At 40.3% G+C, this 26,462-nt stretch overlaps 1 protein-coding gene across 8 annotated transcripts in view; it reads left to right on the top strand.

Annotated features, from left to right (window-relative positions):
• The window catches only part of RNF144B (ring finger protein 144B), a 131,897-nt gene that overhangs the window by 22,406 nt on the left and 83,029 nt on the right, over positions 1-26,462 (top strand). For 6 of the 8 annotated variants that reach the window (XM_036347793.1, XM_036347796.1, XM_036347797.1 and 3 more), the window contains one exon: positions 22,834-22,938. In XM_036347793.1, coding sequence (XP_036203686.1) covers positions 22,834-22,938 — 105 coding nt within the window. Of the gene's footprint in view, positions 1-18,554; positions 18,617-20,212; positions 20,369-22,833; positions 22,939-26,462 lie in introns of those variants that run through there. The other 2 variants (XM_036347794.1, XM_036347799.1) reach the window with 2 other exon arrangements.

Genomic DNA, 26,462 nt, shown 5'->3' with positions numbered 1-26,462 from the left:
TGATACCACTATGTACCAGCCACTGTGCTAATTGTGTGTGTAACACATAGTCAGACTGGCTCTCATGTAGGAAGCAGACCCTCTGATGGAGGAGGCACTGGGTGCTGTGGGAGCATATGGGAACCCGCCTAAACTAGACTTGAGGAGGTCAGGGAAAATTTCCTGAGGGGCTGAGACTGAAAGATGAATAGATTGCTTGATGGTGGCGTTGGTGGGCTATGTGTAGGAAGAGGGCAACAGGGAAGACGGTAGCCACATGTGAAGGCACATAACCAAGGCCTGCTGAAGACATCCCTGGAACATATTGGTGGAAGTATGGGTTTGCTTGGGCATGAGGCTGAAGAGTCAAGCAGAGACTAGATGGAGGGTCTTGTTTGCCATGTTAACTAGCATTATGGAGCCATTGGAAGGCTTTATTTGGGAGTGGGGTAAGAGCATGGCTTTGGCATAGGGTGGAGAATGGTCTGAAAATGGGAAAAACTGGTGTAGGATGAATGAAGGGGGGTGATGAGAGCTCTAAGAACAGTACCCTCATCAACATATACTATATGTGTTATGGTAGACTGCAATCTTGAGATCTGGAATATTTAAGTTATTTTCATGTCACTGATTTCTCATTCCTTTTCATTTAGATACTAATATCAGATTTCTTAAAATATTTTTGTCAAAATGCCACTACTATTATTAAGGATTCATGTGTTCCTGTTTGAATCATATTCCTTAGTGCTGGCATTCAAGTTCCTCTATGAATTGTCTGTCACACAATATCTAACCAGGTCGTCATCTGCTACTTCTTATATGAGGCATCTCAGACCTCCATTTCTTTCCTTCTTCCTAGAAAGCTCCTGTTTTCTTTCCTTTTTCTCCACCTACTCAATTCCTAATGATGTCTCATTGCTTGGTCAAGGCAAGCCACCATTCATTATTCAACAAAAATTTATTTTGACAGGCAGGATACTAATTAGGAGGGGGTTATTGGTGAACAACTCAAACATCGTTCTTACCCTGGTGGCATTGGCTACCCTAATGTAAAATTGTCTCTTCTCTGAAAGTGTTAGCATTTAAAATCTAAATAAATAGATTTTATGCAAATATCTGTATTGCCTTATATTCTACTTGTTTTGACATCAAGTCATTTTATTTTCTCACGTAGACTTGAAGTTCACTGAGGAAAAAGCCCAGAAAAACAGTTAGGCATCACTAATCATTGTTGTCATAAATAATAGCAACAAGCATTTATTCACCTTATTTAGTGGGAGTGTTTTAACTAATTTCATCCATATAATGACCAAATCAGTCTTTAAAGAATATCCTTATTTTAAAGATAATTTAGTAGACATAGGCAGTTACTCTTTTACTAATGTAACAATTTCTGGGCGTGTGTGCATGTTTTGAGGCCCACTCAGCCATCCCAAGCAAATCATTCACCTAATTGCCAGTTTCCAAGAGTACTTGGGAGAATCAGAGTCAACCGTGCCACAACCAGATAGCTATTCTAGTTAACTTCAGCTACTTCTATAAAGTTTGTAGTAATTTAAGGGCGGGATGCAGAGTTTTAGTTCCTCTGTTTATCTCTGCAAAAAAAGGAAGCCAAATGAAGGTTCCCAGCAGAAGCATCAGAAAGAAAGGCTACATGCTCAATCCTCTCTGCCCTTTAACTACCAACCGAAAATGGCTTTAAGTCCTAGACCAGCGGTTCTCAACCTGTGGGTCGCCAACCTGTGGGTCGCGACCCTTTGGGGGTCCAACGACCCTTTCACAGGGGTCGCCTAAGACCATCGGAAAACACATATATAATTACATATTGTTTTTGTGATTAATCACTATGCTTTAATTATGTTCAATTTGTAACAATGAAAATACATCCTGCATATCAGATATTTACATTACGATTTATAACAGTAGCAAAATTACAGTTATGAAGTAGCAATGAAAATAATTTTATGGTTGGGGGTCACCACAACATGAGGAACTGTATTGAAGGGTCGCGGCATTAGGAAGGTTGAGAACCGCTGTCCTAGACTGACACTTTAGCTCAATGCAAAGTATTTGGTGACCAATTTCATGTACACTGATGGGAATAGAGAATTCAATTAGAAATACAGGGAAACCCACTTGTATTCCTTCCTCCTATGCCTTTTTTCCTTGCTGACTTCCTTTTAAAGCTTATTTTTTTATTATAATTGTAATACATGCAGTTTTAAAACAAAACAAAAATCTCCGAAGTATTGATGATATAAACAGTTCACCTGTACCCCCTTCTAAACTCTTCCTCTGTGTATAAATAAACATATAAACATGTGGATGGATGGGTATTCATATACAACGCTTAATAGAGAAATGAGATCTTTATGTATGGAGACCATTTTTTAACTTGAGTTTTACAAACTTAACTTAGTGTATTATGGACATGTTTCTATATAAGCATATACAGACCTACTTTCCCTGCCTTCCTTTTTCAGTGTTGTATAGTATTCTATGGTATGGCTGTATCAACATTTATGTAACTAGGCCCTTCCTAATAAAATGGACTTTAAGGTTGTTTCCAGTTTTTGCTATTATAGATGAAGATGTTTATACTTATATAAATCTGAAAATATATCTCTCTAGGATCAATTTCTAGAAGTGGAATTGTTTAATTAAAAGGTAGGTGCATTTTAAGTCAATATGTGTTGCCAGTTTGCCTTCCCACACTGTTGTGGCAGTTTAGCATTCTCACCAATAGTGTAGGAAAGCCCCCTTCTTTGACACTCTGGGTAACTGCAAATTTTTCATCCTCTCTAATCTGATATGTGAATAGAACATATCTCATTGCTTAATCCAGGCTTCCTCTTTTAAGGAGGAAGCAAAATAAACTCATCTCATGAATCTATATTTAACTCAGTATATGCTCTGTGCAGTGCCAGCGTAGTTTCAGCTGATTTTACACCTTGGTATTCACAGTACTGTCAAGTTAGAAAAATGGGCCCCATCTAGAAAAGTATATCACACACAGGAGAGTGAACGAATGAAAAATAAGGCTCATAATGGTGGTCCTAAGGCTGTGTGACATGTGTTGTCATAAAGTTCATGTTCAATGACAAATAGGAAAAGGAATTTAAAAAAATTTAGGTAAGTGGAAGCCAAAAAGGTTGTGAGCTAACTAGAAAATTCATTTAACTCCAAAACCGCATTTTTGAATATTAAGTTAAGGGTTGGTTATGTTGTGAAATTCAGATATACAGCACCTCTTGGAATCAGGCTAGACATAGTCAGTGCCTCATTTCTGTGGAAATACATAGCTCTGTGTTAACTAAAAGCCACAATGGTTTTGAATCATTTCCCATCCCCAATAAGAAGGTCTTTTTGGTTGGACAGTTCTGGAAAGTGTTTGTGAGTTATTAGATACATGAATGTAGGGTTTTTATTGGATTTCTTTGACTCTCAGTTTGTTAATCAACTAAAAAAAATTGAAGGACAAGTAAGGCATTTGAGTACCTACTATGTAATGGGTATTATGCAAAAGTATTACCCCCTCCCCCCGCCTTTACTCTTACCCTCCCATTTACAGACAAAGAAGCCAATGTGGAATTAAGTTACTTGCCCAAGATTCATACTCTTAATTCATGGATTATAGGGTTGTTTGAATGAAATAAGAACAACCTCCGTGAAAATACATAATGTACTGTACTGTGTGATAAATAGTATGTGTTCCCTACATTTCATTTGTTAGCATGAACAATGGATGAGCCTCATATTAGGTTGTTATAATCCTACCTGTAGTTTCTAAAGGTTGACAATAGCCTATATAATACAAACTGACAGCTGTTCTTTTTTTGTTTTGTTTTTAAAATATATATTTATTGATTGATTGATTTTTAGAGAGAGAGAGACTATCGATGTGAGAGAGAAACATTAATTGAGCCCGTAACCTGGGCATGGGCCCTGATCAGGAATTGAACCAGAGACCTTTCACTGCATGGAATGATGCTCAACCAACTAAGCCATACTGGCCAGGGTTGACAACTGTTTTTTAATTGCATAAACATTTAGTCAATACAAAGAAGATGTAAGGAACAACTGATTAAAAAATCCAAGGGTTTTTCCAGAGACCAGAGTGTGTGTTACCTGAATAGTGGAAACATAGCCCCAAGAAGGGACTGAGCAGTGTGCTTTGAACTTTCAACTGTGTGACTTCTCGCAGGTTACTTATAAAACCAAGGGCTGAGAGATTAAGAAGTCTGCTGTCCACACCTGGAAACTCCCAGTGTACTTACTTATATTCAGATGCTGAAACTGAAGTCAAGGTTCAAGCCAAGACCTCCTGGTCTAAAGACTGGTATTCCCCCCCCCCCCACCCCCCACACACACACACACACGCATCATGGGTCTGAAAGTTACTGGTGTTCACAAGAGGACCTCACTCTGAAAGCTGTTTTCAAGGAGTCTTGTGTGCTGAGGGTAATTGCTGAATGGCTGACTCTAAAGCACACAGATTGTTACTGCAACTGGAGAAGAATATTTTGTAGCTGTAGTATCTGCTTTTCCTACGTGGTGTGTTAAATACAGACTGTTTTATTTTGGAATGGTGTCTAGTCTTTGAAAAACTTTATGGTTTATGATGTTGATAGCCTTCAAAAGGAAAAAAATAGTAGCATTTTCAAGTTGAAAGATTCCAGTATTTTGTCATGCTTTAGTGCTGATAACATGGAAATCATTCTGAAGTAGTGAGAAAGCAAGCAAAGGTTGTGTCTCAATGAGACCTTGGTTTAAACCTCAACTCCTATGCTTACTAGTTGTGGGAATTTAGGATAAATTACTGAACTGCTCAGTATGAAATGAGGATAATACCTGCCTCAGAGTTGCTATGAGGATTAAATGAGATAATTTTAAGACACACACCATAGCTATCATAGGAGCTTGACAAATATTCTTTTCCCGTCATCTCCTCCTTTCCCCTGCCTCTAATATAATGGCTCTCAAAGTGTGGTCCTCAGCCCAGCTGTGAACTTGTTAGAATTTTACATTCTCCAGCCCCACCCTAGACCTACTGAATCAGAAACTCTGTTTCAGTTAACCTTTCCGGAGATGCACTGGTTTAAGGTATTTGCAGAGAACTGTACTGGTGAAGCATGTGCCTATTATTCACTCTCTCGTGCTGTGAAATACATATGCCCCTTCTGTCTCTTCAGTGACCACCAGCACACATTTCTGTAACAGTTGGTCATGTGGCTTTGACGTAAGATCTTTGCCTTGATAGTCTAATTTTCTAGAGTATGGTGCTAACTCTAAACATTAGGAAAGTGGCAGTTCAAGGACAGTAACTAGGTTAGATTTTAACAAGGAAATTAAGAGCAGTCTAGAAACTTGCTTTTTTAGAAAATTTCAAAAACATTTACTTTTTTTAGTATAAAGTGTTGGGGAAAATTATGAGGTGAGGAATAGTTGCAGGTGTGTATCATCTAAATTAAATAGGAAGATATTCTGATTTTGCATTCGAGTAATCAAATAAAATAATTTCAAATTAATTTGGAATAGAATAAGATTGCTCATATTCAGCATACTCACTGTTCGTTATTATTTAACCCTTTCTACTTTTTCAGAGTTCACATTTCTTTTAAAAATATTTTTTTATTGATTTCAGAGAGTAAAGGAGAGGGAGAGATAGAAACATCAATGATGAGAGAGAATCATTGATCAGCTGTCTCCTTCGCGCGTGCCTCCACCCCACCTCCCACTCCCTGGGGATGGAGCCCGCAATCCAGGCATGTGCCTGGATCAGGAATCTAACTATGACCTCTTGGTTCATAGGTTGATGCTCAATCACTGAGCCACACTGGCTGGGCTCACATTTCTTAAATGTAATAAATTCTCTTTTACAAATATAGCCAAGGAGGAAGTTTGCTTAAGGCTTACATCTATTCTAAACTGATACTCCTTGGTTCTTAACCATCATCCATGAAGAGAATATTCTCCTGAGGAAACAAACAGCATCACTATTGTCAGTTGTTATTGATGTGAGCTATTTTTCATGCTGACTTTATAGGTTATATTCTGTAGGAAAAAAGGCAGTTAATGATGAGTTAGCTTCATTCTCTCATTTATACAGTGTATATATTCTTTATAATTTCAAAAATTTAGATAATCATATATCAATATTGCTACCATTAATTTTAATAAGATTTTATTAATAAGATTTTATTTCAATATAATTTATTTAGACTCTATATAGTAATACAGATATTGGGGTTTTATATAAAATATAATACAGATAATTCCTGCTTTAAGAAACATTAAAATCTGAGATTTGGTGAATGGTGTAATTTTTTAAATTTTAGCTTTAAAAAATTGTACAACAGTTTGTTAGGACTTTTTCCCAAAATACAACAAAAGTGAAAGAATTTTAACAATGACTATATTTCTATCTTCTCTTAGATTCTAACATTAATTTTTACTCTACTTGCCTTATCACACATCTGCCCATTCATTTATCCTTTTATCCTTTAATTGGTATAGTTTTAATACTCACTGTAAATTCTTTATTAAAACGTTAAGTACTACATCCTCCAGTGTGTTTGCTCGGATTGGTCAAATGATCATATTTTATGCAGAAATTTGTATAATCCTACATCATGGCTGAAGGAGTTTCTTGACCCTTTATTAATTTGGGGTTTGTGGTTTGTTTCTTTCCTATTGCTGAAACCTTATATGTGTTCTAAGAATCAGAAGAGCTGCCTGGGAGTTCAAATAGGGACTCTTTAGGTACACAGGAGGAGGAGGAGGAGGAAGAAAGTGACAAATGAGCTCAGTGGGATCTGCCGACATTTAATCTGGTGTGTGCTTAACTCTCATTGCCTATCCTGGGCCTGTTGGATGGGGCCTGGGGGCCAACTGAAGGCTGGCAGTTCTGAGGTCTAATGTTTGTTTGGAGGAAATGGAAGGATGTAAACTTGGCAAGCCTTCTCGTTTTCTTTCTCCTGGAACCATCAGTTGTTTTTCTGGGTACACTGTGTCGTAAGGTAGCACCTGCCACAGATGGATCTCTTTGGAATTGTGCAAGAATTAAGAATTGCAGAGTCCATGAAAGGCAGCAGAGGTGGGACAAAGGGAAAGCCTCTGAAAGGTCAGTCGAGGGGTGATTGAATTCAATAACCCTTGTGTTGGAAGCAGATCTTCCCAATGCTAATGCCTGCTCCCTGCTCTGATAGAAGGGTTCTTCCGGTGTAGCAGATTTAATTGGCTTCATTGTGAGGACTGGACAGGGCTGCAGCATTTCCAATGGGTTTCTCTTCACAACTATTTCTGTCACTGAATTTCTTAATTTAGATGTTTCATGATCACTTGAGATAAAGATAGAAGTGTTTGATAACTCTTGCTTGGTGGGAACTGGAGTACTTTTGAGTGGGGTCCAGATTTAATTTCCCAAATTGACTGACTAATCTCAAACTTACCAGGTGAATCTACTACCCTTATCCAGGAAAAGTAACAGCCCTATTTTGTTCCTGTGGACATTATACCTCTGAATATTACAAAATGACTAAGGGCAGTGGTGATGGACATATTTCCCTTGATTAGACTTGAGCCAACTAATGCTATTGAACTAGTGATTCTCAGACTTGGTTGCACTTTGAAACCATTGTGAGAATTTAAAAATACTGATGCTAGTTCAGTGAGGTTGCGGAATACAAAATCAATATACAAAAATCAATTAAATTCCTGTACACTAGCAAAGAGTAATATGGTAATGCCAGTAAGACAACAATCCAATTACAATAATATAAAAAAGAATAAAATGCTTATGAATAAATTTAACAAAAGAAGTGCAAAGCTTACACTCCGAGAACTATAAAACATAATTGAAAGAAATTCAAGAGGACTAACTAGAAAGACACCCCATATTTATGGGTTGCAAGATTTAAGCCCTAGCGGGTTTGGCTCGGTGGATACAGCGTCAGCCTGCGGACTGAAGGGTCCCAGGTTCAATTCCAGTCAAGGGCACATGCGTGGTTTTCGGGCTCGATCCCCCGTAGGGGGCATCCAGGAGACAGCCAATCAATGATTCTCTCTTATCATTAATGTTTCTATCTCTTTCTCCCTCTCCCTTCCTCTCTGAAATCAATAAAAATATATTTAAAAAGATTAAATATTGTTTAAATGGCAATATTCCCCAACTGGATGTATAGATTTAACACAATTCCTATAAAAATTCCAAGTCTCATTTTTGTAGGAATTGACAAACTGATCCTAAAATTCATATGGAAATTTGAGGGACCTAGAAAAGCCAAAGCAATCTTGAAAAAGAACAAAGTTGGAGAACTTGCTTTCTGATTTCAAACTTACCATAGCACTATAGTAACCAAATCTGTGATACTGTCAGTATAGACAGATAGATCAATGAAATAGAATTGAGAGTCCAGAAATAAATTCTCATGCTTATTGTCACTTAATTTTTATCAAGGATGCTAAGACACTTCAAAGGAGAAAAATATTTTTTCAATAAATGGTTCTGGGACAAATGGATATTCATTTGCAAAAGAATGAAGTTGGACTGCTTACTCACACCATGGAACGTTAACTCAAAATGGATTATTGACCTACCTGTGAGAGCCAAAACTATAAAACTCAGAAGAAAATATAATAGAAAAAATTTCATGACCTTGGCTTACACAAAGCATGAACAGCAATAACAAAAAAATAAATTGGACATCATCAAAATTAAAAACCTTTATACTTGAATGGAACCATTAAGAACGTGAAAAGATAATCCACAGAATGAGAGAATATTTGTGCATTACTGTCTGATAAGGGAAATATCTAGAATATATAAAGAGCTCTTACAAGTCAATAATAAAAATACAAACAACCCAATTAAAAACGGTCAAAGGATCTGAATATACATTTCTCCAAAGAAGGTATATGTGACCCATAAATACATGAAAAGATGCTCAAAATCCTTAACCATCAGGAAAATGCAAAGCAAAACCCTAGTGAGATACCATTAGGGTTGGCTAAAATAAAAAAGACAGACAATAACATGTTCTGGTGAGGATTTGAAGAAATTGGAACCCTGATACACTGCTGGTGGGAATGTAAAATGATGTAGCTGCTTTGGAAAACAGTCTAGCAGTTCTTCAAAAGACAAATAGTTATATCATATATCATATCAACTCCTAAGTATAGAGCTAAGAGAAATGAAAACATATCTACAGGAAATATAATAACAAAAACGGAAACAACTCAAATGTTCATTAACTGATGAATGGATAAATAATATATAGTATAAATAAATATATTATTCAGCAATAAAAAGAAATACACATGATGTAACATGAATAAACCTTGAAAACATTATACTTAATGAAAGAAGCCAGTCACAAAGGACCACATATTGTATGATTCAGTTATATGAAATGTCCAGAAGAGGCAAATCCCTAGAGACAGAAAGTAGACTGGTGGTTGCCTAGACCTTGGGGAGGAGGGAAGGTTTGAAGGGGAAATAGGGAGTAACTATTATTGAGCATGGGAGTTCTTTGGCGATTATGAAATGTTCTAAAATTGATGTGTGTGATAGTAGCATAGCTTGGTAAATATACTAAAAATAATTGAATTTATACTTTAAATGAGTGAATTATATGGTATGTGAATTATAGCTCAATAAAACTGTATATATATATGTGTATATATATATGTATATGTGTGTGTGTGTGTGTGTGTGTGTGTGTGTGTAACACACTGATGCCTGGTCTTTTTATCCTCACCCCAGGATATTTTTTTCCATTGGAGGGGGAGAAGGAGGAGGAAGGGAGAAAGAAAGAGAGAGAAACGTTGGTGTGAGAGAATACATCAATTGGCTGCCTCCCACACACACCCCTAATGGGGCTGGAGAATGAATCTGCAACTGAGGTACATGCCCTTGACCCAGAATTGAACCTGAGACTCCTTAGGTGTGCAGGCCAATGCTCCAACCACCGAGCTACAGAGGCCAGGGCAGAGATTCTGAATTGATTGGCCTGTGGTGTGGCCTCGGCGTCGGGCTTTGGGGAAGCTCCCCAGATGACTCAATTAAATATCCAGGGTAAGGAGTCTTTGTCCTAGATTTTGCTGCTGAAAAGTATGGTCAGTGTACCAGCAGTATGAACAAGAACTGGGAGCTTAAGAGGAAGTCAGGAGCTCAGCCACACCTCAGATCTACTGAATTAGAATCTGCACTTTTAACAGGATCCTAAAGTGAGTTGAATGGACTTTAAAATTTAAGAATTGTCGGTAAGGTAGTGGAACAGTAAGGCAAATGAATGTTATCTTTGAAGTTCTCTACTCTCTTGTTGAAATACCTCTCTTCCTTTCCTCCAGGGTCTTCCCTTAATGCTTCTCTATTGGGTTTCTGTACCCTTTTCCAACAGGTGTGTCTGTGGAGGGGCACTTCCCCTCATACCACCAAGCAGTTCTCACACACCAGTAGTGTTATGTGGAATGGCAAGCTCTCGGATTCTCCTAGTGGGTTCTTGTACTATGAAGTTTGAAGAATAAAATTCCTTGGACTAAAAGATTTTTAGGCAGAGGTATAAAAGTTTATTGTAAGTGTATACAAACGCTCCCAAATCAGTAAAAACCTGCTCTCTCTCTAATGGGAAAAAAAACCTGTCCTGTCCCTTGAGTCTCTTTGTCTACCAGTTTATAAATACTGGGAGTTCTTTGTCCATCTCACTTTCTAATTGGACCCTTTCTTAATTTATGTCCCCCATGCTCTCCTAATTGGCTACTTTCCTGCAGGGCATCAGTTTCAAAGTTCAAAGCTCACCTGGTACTCCCTCTTTTTCTTCCCCTTATTTTGTAACATTCCTCCATCCTCTGTGAATGTAACATAAGCCATCTGGCTTGGAGCTGTCTCCTCCCATCACATATGCATTCCTCTCTCATGGGTCCCCCACTCTCCTTATTTCCTAATTGCCTGTCCTGTCTCTAAAATTCCTTTCAGTAGTATGTCCAAGAATTCAACTCAATTTTGACATCATCTGTCTGGAGATAGCATTAGTCTCCACAGGTTAAGGGTTCAGTCCTACAAGACTCTGCTCCCTCGCCGCTTCCAATCCCAGTCACAAGCCCAGGTTGTTGCCTGAGCTTCTGATCAACGGGCTATAAATTAAAGGCTCCAATGACCCCCTCCTTGGGTTCGATTACTTTGTTAGAGCAGCTCACAGAACTCAGAGAAGCATTTCACATAGTAGATTATTGGTTTATTATAAAAGTATATAACTCAGGAATATCCAGATGGAAGAGATACATAGGGCAAGGTATGGGGAAGGGTATGGAGCTTCTATTCCTTCTCCAGATGAGTCACGCTCCTGAAATTTTCATGTATTCACCAATCAGGAAGCTCACTGAGCCCCATCCCTTTGGGTTTTTATGGAGGTTTTATTGCATAGACATGAATGATTAAATCAGTGTCTATTGGTGAACAGGTCAACCTCCAGCCCTTCTCCCCTCCCAGGCATTCCAAGGATGAGACTGAAAATTCTAACCCTCTAATGATAAGGTTGGTTCCCCTGGCAACCAGCCCTTATTTTGGTGACCTGGGGCATTTCAAAAGCAACTCCATTAACATAACAAAAGACACTCTAATATCTTTAACCACTTAGGAAATTCCAAGGGTTTTAGAAGCTTCATGCTAACAATGGGAACAAAGACCGAATATGTATTTCCAATTAAAAGTCACAATATCACAGTTGCCTTTCCCACTAGGGTCCCATAGTTTCCAGTGTTTCTTCTCATAAAAGCATCTATCTGGCATTTTTTTTTTTTTCAAGACACTGCCTTCTGCTAGGGAACTGGCCTATCAACCTGTATTAAAATCCTTGTGCTATAATTACATGTGAATGGAGACAGGAGCATTCCAGTGACAAGGTTTTAATTAAATCTAAAGGTTGAAATTTCTGGTAACATTGACAGGTGGAATGAGTGAACAGTGAAATTTTGGGGAGCACGTAATTATATGCACCTAGTTTTTGAATCCTTAAATTATAATAAGTACTACAAAGGAGAAATAAAGAGTGCTTACAATAATGGAAGGGTTTTAAGCAGGTGAGAGTAGGGATCAGACTTAGATTTTTAAAGATTTCTTTTGCCTTCAGTGGGCAGAATTAATTAGAAAGAGGTTAATACACATACAGAAAGACCAGTGAATGGGCTAAGGCAGAAGCCCAGGTAAGAGGTAATGGCAGGAAGCCCAGGGTCATTGAAGAAGAGATGGAGATGAACAGTCCTGATCACTAGGAAAGGGATTGATAGGACTTGGGGATTTATTAAGTCATTCAATAATGTTGCCCCCAGAAATAGGGTCCGTCCACAGAGTCACGAGAGAAGCATTTCCAGGGGCCCACACATGGAGGATAAGATGTAGTGGGAAGATTTATATTTGGCTGCCCCCAGGTTCCCGGTGTCTAATCACGCCAGGTGGCTCAGCTCTGACCCACTGTGGAAGAAGTCCAGCCTTGTCTTCACCAAGCCCAGAAGAAGAGCCAGTTGTTAGGTCTGATCAAATAGTTGGAATGATAGCTCTCTCCTGGGAACTGGCCTTTAGGCCACTTCACAACAGATGTTCCCTCTCGCTTAGACCACATTCCATTTGCTAAGGCCGTTCTCTCTCCCCTCTGGACTTTCCAAGAATCCAGACCTGCCCAGAGAATTCTCTGCCCAGAAAAAGCCAGCCTGGAGTCCTGTAAAATCTCAGACTCCCTGTCCCTGGGTGCTGGTGCCATTTTGGGGCTCAGCCCACCTGGGTTTTCCAGATGACCTAATAAATTCATAATTCTTTACCCCTTTTGGTCTCGTGCGTTCCTCTTTCGGTGATCCTAACACCCGTGTCCAGAAATACTGTGCATCAGTTCAGTCCATGCCAAAGCTTAGTCTGGTTCAGTGTCTGTTCCTGGCTAGCTTAGTCTCTGTTCCTGGCTGCACTCCGCCTGGTGCTGCACTTCTACACCCAGGCTCACGCTTGGGCCTGCGCTTGGAGCCAGCGTGGCTGCCGCTAACAACAGGCAAACCCACGCTACCCAGCAAGAGGCCTTTGTTAGGCTTTGATTATATTACCTGGGAATTTCAAACTGACCAGTCTCATTCCCAATCCTTCCCAGGGTTGTACTGGGCCCACCCCCAGTACAATTTGGTCTTTTCCCCAGGCTAAATACCTTCCCTTTATGGTCGTCATCTTGGCTCCTATTGCACATGAGCCCAGCAGAGGAATTTCCCCTTTATTGTTTTATCTGTCCCTCTATAATCGTGGATATTGGTTGGTTGTCCCATGGGGAGCCAGCTTCAGGGATTAAGTCTCCTAAGCAGTCCCCTAGGGAACTGTATAGCTTCCTAGTGAGTCAGGCTTAATGTCTGACTCACCTCCCTAGTTTATTAGGCTCAATATCTGATTTCACTTACTCCCTTTATTAATACTAACTAGCTACCTATCCTATATAATAAAACCCCAATATGCAAATCGACCAAATGGTGGAAAGACCAGCAGAACAACAGGTTGCTGTGATGCGCACTGACCAACAGGAGGCAGATGCTCAATGCAGGAGCTGCCCCCTGATGGTCAGTGTGCTCACATGGGGGAGTACTGCTCAGCCAGAAGCCAGGTTCATGGCTGGCGAGTGCAGCAGCTGTGGCGGGAGCCTCTCCTGCCTCCACTGCAGGCAGGTGGTAAGGAGCGAGGGGTCCCAGACTGCAAGAGCCCAGACTGCAAGAGGGATATCTGACTGCTGGCTTAGGCCTGATCCCTGGTGGAATTGGGCCTAAGCCGGCAGGTGGACATCCCCTGATGGGTCCCAGACTGCGAGAGGGCACAGGTCAGGCTGAGGGACCCCTCCCAGGTGCACAAATTTCATGCACCGGGACTCTAGTCTAGATAATAAAAGCCTAAGCAACTGTTATGGCGGTACAACCAGAATGACCAGTCACTATGATGTGCACTGACCACCAGGGGGCAGACACTTAATGCAGGAGCTGCCCCCTGGTGGTCAGTATGCTCCCACAGAGGGAGCGCTGCTCAGCCAGAAGCTGGGCTCATGGCTGGCGAGCGCAGCTGCCAGGGTGGAAGCCTCTCCTGACTCTGTGGCAATAGTCACAGCAGGCCAGGATGAGCATGAGCAGCATGGTGCCCGGCCCTGATTCGGGCTCCTCCCAGGCCTCCTCCCGCTTGGCACACTGCTACATCCCCCAAGGGGTACTGGATTGCGAGAGAGCGCAGGCCAGGCTGAGGGGGACCACCCCCCACCCGCCCCCCCCGCAGTGCACAAAATTCGTGCATTGGGCCTCTAGTACTAACAATATGTTTTGTAGAACCTTCTACCTGGTTTTCTGGAATCCGTAAGAAGACAAGGCAAGGTCCCTGTGCTTATAGTTGAACCTTAGTGTGGCAATAGGCAATATATAAGTAATATTAGATAGTGGTAAGTGCTATGAAGAAAAATGCAACTAGGTAAGGAGGCCTGATAGGGGAGGGAAGGCTGGCCTGTTTAGCCATGGAAGGCCTATCTAAGGAGGTCATTGAATAGAGCCCTGAGTAAAGTGAGATTGAGTCATCTAGGGAAAGAGCATTCCAGGGAAGGGAAATGGCACATGAAAGGCCTTGTAACAGGAGCAATTTTGACATGTTGAAGAAATAGTAAGAGGGAATGTAGTAGAAATGAACTCGTGGCAGTAGTTGGTAGAAACTTTAGGACCTTATGAGCCATGATAAGGAGTCTGAGAGGCAATCTAAATGAGATGCACATTCTCCCTAGCTGGTTTTGCTCAGTGGATAGAGCGTCGGCCTGTGGACTGAAGGGCCCCAGGTTCAATTCTGGCCAAGGGCACATGCCCTGTTTGCGGCCTCAATCCCCTATAAGGGGCGTGCAGGAGGCAGCCTATCAATGATTCCCTCTCATCATTCATGTTTCTCTCTCTCTCCCTCTCCCTTCTTCTCTGAAATCAATAAAAATACATTACCAAAAAAAAAAAGCTTTAAAAAATAAATAAATGAGATGCACATTCATTGGAGGTTTTGAGCAGAAGAATAAGATATGATTTACATATATATTTAATATGTTTTTATTATTTCAAAGAGAGGAAGGGAGAGGGAGAAGGAGATAGAAACATCGATGAGCGAGTAACATCAATTGGCTGCTTCCTGCATGCCCCCCATTGGGGATCGAGCCTGCAACCCAGGCATGTGCCTTGTTGGGGAATCAAACCATGACCTCCTCATCCATAGGACGATGCTCAACCAACTGAGCCACACTGACTGTACATGCTTTATATTTCTAAACGATGTACATAAAGAGCACCTTGGCTGTTGTGTGGACTAGAAGCCAAGAGACCAGTGAGGAAGCTATTGTAGGGGTCCTTGAAATAGGTGGTGATGATTTGAATTGCAGTGAGAGTGGTTAGATTTGGGGCATGTTTTGGTTGAGCTTTGGTTGAGGAAAAGAAGAAGAATTAAAGATATTAATTCAGTTAATGTTGTTTTTTTTTTTGTGTGTGTGTGTTTTCTTTTGCTAAGCAACTAGGTAATTGGTTCAATTTGTGCTTCCCATTGGCCAAGTCTCCCTGGAACCTGGGAAATATATTTTCTGGATTATAGAGCAGAGCAGGGAAGTGGTTATGCCTAGTAAATGAGGTGACCAAAAAATGCAAAGGGAGAAGGGAGTTTACTAGATACCATCCTGCCATTTCGGCATTGAAAAACTGAGTTGAGAAAAATGAGCAAGGTTGAGAAGGAATGGCAGAGAGGAAGCATAGAATGAAAAATCAGAGAAGTGTGGAATTCTGAAGGGAAGGGAAGAGACAATTTCAAGAAAGTGGAGTGAGTTAAGTGTGTCTTATGGCTGAGCGGTCAGGAAGGAAGAACATGTGTGTTGGATTCAGTGGTATGGAGGTCACTGGCATCTTTGGACAGCCACATTAGTTAAGTTGTGATGGTGTTGGTGAAGGAGTGAGGGAAGTGAGGGTAGACAACTGTTTTAAATACTTGACTGTGAGGAGGAGAGGAGTGAAAGTCAGTATCTAGCCAGGAAAAGGAGTAAGGGAGGGCTGTTTTATTATTTTTCTTAGACTAACATAGTTTTGGACATGTTTCACTGCTAAAGAAGGACCCAGTAGAGATGGGGAAATTTCAATACATAAGAAAGAAAATAGATAATCAATAGGGTAAATATTCTGGAAGGCAGGAGGGAATAGGAACTAGATAATAGTGGAGTTGGCCCTCGAAGGCAGAGTTGGCTCCTGTGTGTCAAGAGGAAAGGGAGGAAGGATACAGGTGGATTGGGTTTATATGGCTTAGAGATTGGAGCTGAAGAAGTTTTCCACAAAGCTGGTAGGTGGTAGAGTCAGCCTTCCAACTCCCACAGACGTCTGAGTGTCTGCCGTGTGCCAGATCCTGTGATAGATGTTTCTAGGGAATATAAAGAGGAATAAGACCTGATCCAGACCCTGAAGGAACTCCTGGGCTATTGGGGAGACAGCCTAGTTCACAGGCCCCTGCAGGGCAGGGTGATAAGCGCTGCACTGTTGACATGTATGACATCATTCAATTGTTAACATCTGGTGTTACTACCTAAGTTAGGATGGAAATATTGGGAAGTAGGGACGAAGAGCCAATTCTTCTGGAGAAGAGGGAGAGGGGTGTTTGTTTGTGCAGTTTATAAAATTCTCGTTGGATAGTCTGATATTCTGGTAAGTCCCTGAGGGAAATGTCATATAACAAGCTGTGTTGCCACTGAGAATCACAGTGTTCTCCTCCTTTTTATGGATTTACAGGGTTTCCTTTTGGAGGGAAAAATAATTGAAACTCCAATACTGAGCTACTTTAAAATTACTTTTATTATAGTCTCACTTAAACTTATGCAAACATAATATAAGGTACAAGCAAATTTAGACATATCTTTTAAATGAGAACATCAGAATCTATACTAATAATAGGGTAATATACTAATTAGATCAGATAGACTGGATGTCTTCTGGACATCCTTCTGGACAAAGCCACAGTGGCAGAGGCTGTGGCAGAGGTGGTTAGGGGTGATCAGGCCGGTAGGGGAGAGCAGTTAGGGGTGATCAGGTTGGCAGGGGAGAGCAGTTAGGGGTGATCAGGCAAGCAGGCAGAGGTGGTTAGAGGTGATCAGGCAGACAGGGGAGAAGTTAGGGGCATCAGGCAGGCAGGCAGGCAGAGTGGTTAGGGGCGATCAGGTAGGCAGGCAGAGGGGTTAGGGACAATCAGGCAGGCAGGCAGAGGGGTTAGGGACGATCAGGCAGGCAGGCAGAGGGGTTAGGGGTGATCAGACAGGCAGGCAGGTGAGCGGTTAGGAGCCAGTGGTCCCTGATTGGAGAGGGTGCAGGCCGGGCTGAGGGACTCCTCCACCCAATGCACGAATTTTGTGCACTGGGCCTCTAGTAAATATATAAGCTGCATATTAACTAAAATTATAGACCAACAAAATTTAAGTTAACATTAATGTGATGGATGATGTTTAGTTTCCACTAAATCATTTTTTACAGTTAGGCTGAGTTTGGTGTGTTCCAATAACAAGGGGTAATTCAATGATCTGGCGACTCTTCTATGCTGGAATCACTAAGAATCTTGACGTGTACAGCTTTCACTGGGTTCAGATACTTCCATAGCTTTTTCATCTGCCTGTGACAATGAGAGCATTCTTTTCTGGCAAAGCAGTGAGGACTTGAAGAAGTATGAACATTGAAATGGAATAGAAATGGTGTTTTCCTTGAGATGGTTCAAAGTATGCTTTTATTCATATTACTAAAGAAACATAAAATGGATAAAAAACCTTGTGATGGCGGGCTCTTGGGCTCCCAAGAATACACCTTTGCCCCCAGTTTGGAAAGTACTGTGCTAGCCGGGTGTCAGAGTGCCGTGAGAGCCGAGGGGCTGGGCACTGTTCCAGATGGAGGAACAGACAGGGAAGGCTTTCTGAATATGAGATGCTTGAGGATGATGACTATAAAATCCTGGCCTCTTTTTAACTGTACTTATGGCTTGTTGTTTGATTGGGGACTTCTCTTTAATCGTCCGGTGCCAGGTTTCCCTGTCAGTACTCTGATGTCCCATGTGGTTGGCAAAGGAGTAGGAAGGTGATGCCCGTCACTAGTAATATATTTGTGAAAAGCCAAGGTTTCTGAAAGTGGATTTATAATAAAACTGTGTAAGATAATACTATACCAGGAAACAAGTTGTCTAGCTATAGATTATTGATTTCTTTGAAAATTTTCAAACTTTTATACATTTCAAACCAGCATGCTTTGTTAAAAGGCTTTTTGAATTATGAGAGATACACCATCTTGAGTTTATTAATAATTTAAGTCAACAGCATCCAGCAAAGATTTTATTTTTGGATCACGTGTAGAGATCATAGTCTGAACTGGAATAAACAGAGTATTGGCCTAAATATAAGATGTTATTTAGAACACTCTTGAGACATTATGATGTAAGTGTGTACTGAAGCAGAGAAATGTTAGTATGCGTTTTGTTAAATATTTATTTTAGTGTATAGCATTGTGCCAGGAATGATAAAAAGCAAACTTTTATATCCAAGGTACTTTCCTCCTCATCACCTTCCTTCCCATCGATGGCTGCGTGAGGCCTGAGAAACCCAAGGTCAGTAGTGCACCAACTCAGCTTCAATCCAGGTGGTCTGCCAGTCCTTTCTGGACCTCAGAACCCCAGCATCTGCATCTAGAAGCATCCAAGATCAATTTAAACTTTCAGCTAATAGTACACATTACCTCCTTCCTTCCATCAATACGTATTCTCCTCTCACCTCCCCACCCCACCATCATGAAACTAATTTCTGGGGGTTGCATCGTTTGGGGACTTTTATTTCTGCATGCCTACCTGTACTTCAGAAACAGCTATTCTGTTCTCCAGTTATACTTTACTAGAGGACCACGTGCACTGGGAGGGTCCCTAGCGGCTGCCAGCCAGGGCCTCCCTCCCTTCCCCCGGCTGGCCTGCTCCCTGGTTAAACTCCCGGAAGAACTCTGGTCGAGGGGACAATTTGCATACTGAACTTTTATTATATAGGATGTTTGCATACCTGTTTTTACTTTTCATGGTGTTTTCATGTATTTACCCTCATGAAGGACTCTCTATTTCTGTAAGAGGAGGCCCAGCAAGTGGTATTGTCCCACTTTATAATTGAAAATATTATAGCTGGAGACGTTAATGACTTGCCCAAGATGCTGAAGAAAACTAGAGTTTGTACTTCAATCTTAATTGTTAGAATCCAGTTCCCTTCACTATTCATTGTAATGCTCTATTTCTTAGAGAAAATTTTAAAGAAAGGTATAAAATCTAGTGACAGAGAAGGAGCAAGTTTAGAGTAAATATATATGTATATATGTATATTATTTTGGGTGGATCTCTTAGGAGCTTTGTCTAAATGTTGTAGCCCTTTTTGCCTTGTCCAGCTAATAGATGAGAACACCTATAAAGAAAGCCCTTTGGGTTCTAACTGTTGTGGCTCAGTTGGTGGAGCGTTGTCCTATGTACCGAAAAGTTGCTGGTTTGATTCCCAGTCAGGACACATGCCCAGGTTGCAGGTTCAATCCTCCTTGGGGTGCATTTGGAAGGCAGCCGATTGAAGTTTCTCTCTCACATCGATGTTTTTCTCTCTCTCCCTCTCCCTTCCTCTCTCTTTCAAATCAATAAAAACATATTTTTTTTTTAAAAGAATGCTTTTTGGTACATTGGAAAATATGCACCTGAAAGGGGTCTAGGAAAAACCTCTTTTTGGGAAGGTCTCACTGTACATAATTCATAGGCTCTCAGAGCTGGAAGAGATAATACAAGTCATCTGGCTCACTGGGTGTTTGATGTTAAATTCTTGGTTAGATCTCTTTTGAATCCTTGAGGGCTGTGGAGTGATTTTGAGGAACGGTCTTTATTATACTAGTACATGGCACTTCATGGCCTAAAGAATGTTATGTTCTATCAAACTAATGAAGTGAAATGTTGACAATCTAAAAGACAAGTATTTTCTTTCTTTCTTTGGTCATCAGGATATTTGAGATGTTCTATTTGAAACATTTCCTATAGACTTTGTTAGCTGTTTTGAAAATTACATATTTAGACATTTGTTTAATGCTATTGTTTATTGCAATATAATTTTTTTTTCAATGCGACTAAATGATGATTGTTTTTCCTTTTCTCTTTCTGTGTTCCTCTGTGTTTATTTATAAACTAGATGCCAGTCTCTTCTGGAATTGTTTGGTTTGTGTAACATGCACAGGGGTTCATGGGTATGTTTTCAGTATTTTTGTGCTTTAGCCAGAGATTTTGAAGAAGAGAGGGAGAGTTCAAGATTAAATTTTCAGTGCAAGCTAATAGAAGACATATCACGAACCTAAGGTACTTGAAAATTTAATAAGAAGCAATAACTAGAGTTGGTTGTTTTCCCTCTTTGCCTTAGAATAGAAATGCAGGCCCCTAGTGATGGAGTGTAAGTGCCTGCACTAGAGCATTACTTAGCAACCGGTACTTACAAATCTCTTTCTAGAACCAGTGTTTCTTAGCATTTAACAACAGAGTAAATGGAATTTATATAATTTCACACTGTCATTGGTTGTATACAGCTCTAACCTCTCTCCTAAAATCATGGGTCATGTAATATTGTGGCCAGGAAAGTACTTGTGGGAAGCTTAAAAATTCATTGGTTTTATGTATTGTGGTTACAGTGTACCTAAGAACATTATATTGGCGAATAGTACATTCATTGTGAACTCTTGGGAAAGCTTAGATTCAATTTTATAAATTTTCAATACAAGTGGAAATTAATTTGAAAATATTTTTTGTAATTCTTCAGCTTTCCTTGCATGAATTTAGCATAATTTATTTATGTGTTCTTCTATTTTGGATACTTAGGTTATTTTCCAGTGGGGTGTTTTTTTTCTGTGATGAGCATCATAGAAAAAGCTTGACTCCTTGGAGAAGGGAGTTATTAAGTATTAGAAGAGATGCAAATCTGGTTTAAATGGTTTGCCCTAATCATTGATTCATTAGTACATTGTAACAGTAATTTCAGTCAGATAAATACATGATTATTTTTCTGAAATACAATCATAATGTGAGTTTTAATTTCAGATGGAGAAAATGAATAAAGATGGTCAATGAAAGAATTAGGTTTCATAATTATGTCATCAGTATTCTAACCATAAAATTTATTTAGTAGTTAAGTTTTTATAAAAGGTTGGTACAACAATAATATTTTTAATGTAGTAGGTTGATACATAGATGTGTAATTTTGAAAGATGCAAGTTCAATTATAAATAACTAGAGGCCCAGTGCACGGATTTGTGCACCAGTGGGGTCCCTCGACCTGGCCTGCGGGGATCAGTGGGCCTCCGCACTGCCGCAGCCCGGCCTTACCCGACAGCTCGTTGGGCTCCAGCCCACTGTCCACATTGATCCCACGCCGCACGAAGTAGTGTGTGAAATGGCAGGTGGCCGGGGAGGAGCCTGAGCCAGGCTGGGCACCACACTGCTTCCACGCATCCTGGTCCCACTGTGCCTGCCGCTGCTCGGGTGCGCAGGGGGAGTGTCCACTGGAGAGGCTTGCACCGCTGCAGCTGTGCTCACTAGCCGTGAGCCCAGAGTCTGGCACCAGTCTGTTAGCTGAGTGGCACTCCCACTGTGGGAGCGCATTGACCACCAGGGAGCAGTTCCTGTGTTGAGCGCCTGCCCCCTGGTGGTCAGTGCACATCATAGCTACCAGCTGGTCGACTGGTCAACCAGTTGTCTGGTTGTCCAGTCTCTTATGCTTTTATATATATAGATGATCACTTTGTAAGAGTCATTAATTCATTGAGTAGCTTATTTATTTTGGGGGTGTCTTTTTCAAATATTTGAGTTTGATTTTTCCCCATCATACTTATATCAAAGAGCTGGCCAATTATGAACAAATTACTAGAAATTGAGAAGCCAACTTACAGATTTCTTAAGAGCATTATCTTCTGAAATTATGGCCTTCAATTTCCTGTGGGCATGTGGGGTGGGTTGAGAGGGAGCAGAGAGGAGTTAGAGATTTCCATAATGCTGTATCAGTCCCTCGCCTACCTTCTTAGTCTGACTCACATCTCCATCCACTTCCCAAGATTCAGGTGCAACAGGCAATGAGTAGATCAAATTGTCCTTGGTATTCTTACTGTTCCCTTTTCACCTCTCGCTCCCCTCCCCTCCTCTCTGGGTTTCTGTTTTCCTATTAAATTCTTCCTTAACCAGGTTGTACTCAAACCTCCTCACCATAGCATTCACCAAGGCCCATAGTTGTCTCCCAAATTGTCTTTTGCATGATCTTTTCCAGGTGTATTTGCTGTTAAGGGTGTTCCGGATAAGTCATTGACTTAATTTCATTTTGTTTCTGTTTGGCTAGCTCAGCACAAGGGCCACAGTTCTATTTCTGGGCAAACTTTGAGGGAGAGGACCACTAGGTAAAAATTAAACTGGGAAGTCAAATAAGTTTAAAAAAAGAAAGAAAGAAAGAAAGAAAGAAAGAAAGAAAGAAAGAAAGAAAGAAAGAAAGAAAGAAAGAAAGAAAGAAGGCTTTCCCCTATCTATGGTGGGTAAAATGTGAGCCTACAGGAATTTGCTGCCTTGAATAAACCCAGTTTTCTTACGATGAAGTCATACCAAATTGCCTGTCTCTGCATTCTTTCCAAAGTGATAGGTCTTAGCATTCACACTTGTGATAACTTCTGTTTTCTGAGTACAAGAGCCCCAGGGCTGCCAAGTAAGGAAGAAGAGAGGCAGTGGTGGTTTTGTAACCTTTGTGCTACTGTAATGTGGCAGGTAATGGTCTGTCTTTTTTCTTCTTCCAGTGCCTGAAACAGTACATGCAGCTGGCAATCCGAGACGGATGTGGGTCTCCCATCACTTGCCCTGACATGGTGTGCCTAAACCACGGGATCCTGCAGGAAGCTGAGGTATGGATGAGTGCCATGATCTTCCCCGCTTTCCTCTTGACATTATTTCCTAGGATCTTGCCTCTATGTACTTCCCTAACAGAGAGTCTAGAACAGGGGTGGGCAAACTTTTTGACTCGAAGGCCACAATGGATTCTTAAACTGGACCGGAGGGCCGGAACAAAAGCATGGATGGAGTGTTTGTGTGAACTAATATAAATTCAAAGTAAACATCATTACATAAAAGGGTATGTTCTTTTTTTTTCAATAGTTTTATTCATTTCAAGCGGGCCGTAGTTTGCCCATGGCTGGTCTAGAAACAAAAGACAGAGATGAATTTTTTAAAGCAGTACTTTATTGCTACTCACCTTTGGATTCTTTGTACAAACTTTTAAAGCTGCTATTTACCTCAATTCTATTTATAAAGGCTCTCTGAACAGGTAGGCAAAGGTGAAGAAATCAAATTTGCCAAATGTGAGGTTCAGAGGCTAAATAGTGAGTGGTCTTGTGATCTTTCATACTTCGAAGATAATCAGATAGCAGGTTAGCCACAGTTACAGACAATAAACTAGAAGGTAGCCTGAGCTGAGCCATTTTTAAAGACCAGAGAAAGGCCTTCATTTAATATTTATCAGGCATCAGAAATGTCTTTCTTTTTTCCATGAGTTCTTCCACCATTTTTTAAAGACTGTGATATATCCCTTTCCTTTGTTTCTTCAGTCCCTGATCAATAACTTGCCCTTAAATCTGCCTTTAATCTTCAGAGCCTGTTCACTGTGAGAAGATAACCAGCTCTTGTCCATTTGTAGGGAGTTGGTAAGCGTCTCAAAGAGGTCCCAAGAAACCCATGAAATAAGTTATTCATTCAGCAAACACGGCACACCTGCTGTTCATTAGGGACTCTTCCGGTGCTTTCATAGCCAGTATACTATCTAATCTTTTCAACAAACTGATAAAACTTAGGCCCAGAGGGTTTAAGTAATTTTCCCAAAAGTGCATACATATCTACAAAAGTAGAAGAGCTAGAAATCGAATGCAGTTCTTCTGACCACCACAATTATAGGGCTCTAAGAGTAGAACCAGGTAGATAATAGAATATATGATAAAGGACTTGATCATTGGAAGCTGAATAGTGCATGCATGTGTGTAGCTATATATGTATATATGAGTGGATGTATATGTGAGTGTGTATATGTTCATGTGTGTATATAAATGTTTTGTTTACAAATTCATGTACTCTTACATATAATTTTTTGCTTTGTAAGAAAAGCAGTCAGAAAAATGTTATAGGCCACTTCTAATCAGTTTACCTCTGGAGGTCCTGTGTTCAGCTTATGGAATATCAACAAAGTGGTACAAGCAAGGTTGAAGTGTTTTTTAGGGAAGAATCAAAAGAATACATAATGATTTAGAAGTGATTCATTTTAAGAAAATCATGAATTAATTGTTTTTTTAAAGTAAAAATGTAATATTGAATATGTAAAGCTCTAGTGAGAAATATTGCTTACTTTTGTGTGAGTAATGGGCAGAACAAAGTTAAAGCGGGGAAAGATTAGGTTAGACACCAAGAGTACTAGTCATCTATGCAACTTGCAAATAGTTTTTAAAATGAGATCCAGGTATTCCGGATCGTCTTTCTATGCATAATCCTTCCAAGAAAGATGCTCCTTTTTGACTTCTCTGATGTTTGATCAGTAGTGAACAAGTGTTTATTAAGCATGCACAGTGTGCCTGGTACACGCCAGGACAGAGAGGTAAATGAGACAGGCCCAATGCTGTTTATGCTCATGGTAGCTCCTGACCCAGCAGAGAGATGTTAAATTGACTATAAAAGTGAAAAGCATGACATGGATCAGGCAGCAAGAGCTGTGCTTTGTATGAAATTTTACTTAATTCATGTATGCAAAATATACTAAATATAAATGAAAATGAATGGTTTGGTGAAGCTTCAAAACAAGCCTTTGAAATGAATCACAGTCTTATATTCTACACCTGTGCTGTCTGATCCAGTAGCCACTGGCTTCATGTGGCTATTTACAATGAAATTAATTAAAATTAGATAACATAAAAAATTCATTCTTTTGGTTGTACTAATCACATTCCAAGAGCTCAGTAGCCACATGTGGCTCGTGACTACCAGATTGGATAGCAAAGAACAGAACATTTCCATCATAGCAGAAAGTTCAATTGTGTAGTGTTGGTCTAGATTTTTATATGACTAGTAAACACGAGCCATCAACACTTTGGATATCAAATGTCAGGGCTAATGTGAGTAAAGGCCATCATTTATCTCACAGTTCTCTGGGACAAAGCTTAGTAACTTCTCTGATTTTCTTAGTATAGACATTTTCTTCCACATTTCCCTGCGGTTGTCTTCTACTTTTTAATCCTTACCCTTTCCCCACTGGACCCATTCTCATTCACGCTTTCATAGTTCTGATTCCATTTACCCAGTTTTACTCTAGAGACAATTTTACTTTAGGCTGTGTTAAAACCAAACAAACCCATGGTGGCTCTTAAAAATTATAAAAGGGTATTTGAAAAATAAAACAAAAACATTGCAAATGAAAATATGGTATTTATTACATTCTCTAAAGTCCGTTTCCCATTCGATTAGTAAAGAGGACCTGAGGGTGTGAATTGACCTTTCTGTACGTATTGGTCTTGCTAAGAGCATGGCTGAAGATGGGCAGGAATGTGCTGTAATCATGTTCTTAACTAACTTGCTACAATTGTATTTTCAGAGTAAAAAAAAGAGTGATAGTGGTGATTGTCATTGATTTTGAATTGAGAAAGGAATAGATTATGTTGGAGATATTGGTAGGTTCATTAGTTTATATGGGAATACTCCTTTCAATGCAAATAACACATGCACACATGAACTTGGACTGTAGTGCCTTCCTTTCTGATTTCCTTTACATCAAGCTTTCCTCATATATAGTTATTATTATAATACTAGAGACCCAGTACACGAATTCATGCACCAGTAGGGTCCCTTTGCCTGGCCTGTGGGATCGGGCCAAAACCGGCTCTCCAAAATCCCCCAAAGGGTCCCAGATTGTGAGAGGGCACAGGCCAGGCTGTGGGACTCCACCAGTTCATGATCGGGGTTGGGGAGGGATGCAGGAGGTTGACCAGCCGGGAAGGGACTGCGGGAGGGATCCAGGGCGTGTCTGGCCCGTCTTGCTCAGTCCAGATTGACTGGACCCCAGCAGCAAGCTAACCTACCAGTTGGAGCGTCTTCCCCCTGGTGGTCAGTGCACGTCATAGTGAGTGGTTGCGCAGCCTTGGCATATCATTAGCATATTACACTTTGATTGCTTGAACAGATGACCGGACACTTAGCATATTAGGCTTTTATTATATAGGATAGAGCTCTTAATATAAATATTATTGAATACATCACAAGGGGGCATATTCATATTATGCTTGACTGGATTGTACCTCCATGTTCTGCCTTTAAAAAATGTTGAATTCTTCAGGTAATACGTAAATATACTTTGCTTGTTAAAAATAATTCTGGCTAAGGCTTAAGTTCCCTTTGT

Source organism: Myotis myotis, unplaced genomic scaffold, assembly GCF_014108235.1.
Source record: "Myotis myotis isolate mMyoMyo1 unplaced genomic scaffold, mMyoMyo1.p scaffold_m19_p_2, whole genome shotgun sequence".
NCBI lineage: Eukaryota > Metazoa > Chordata > Mammalia > Chiroptera > Vespertilionidae > Myotis > Myotis myotis.
Note: the sequence above shows the minus strand (reverse complement) of the source record. Positions and strands in the feature narration are given on the sequence as shown.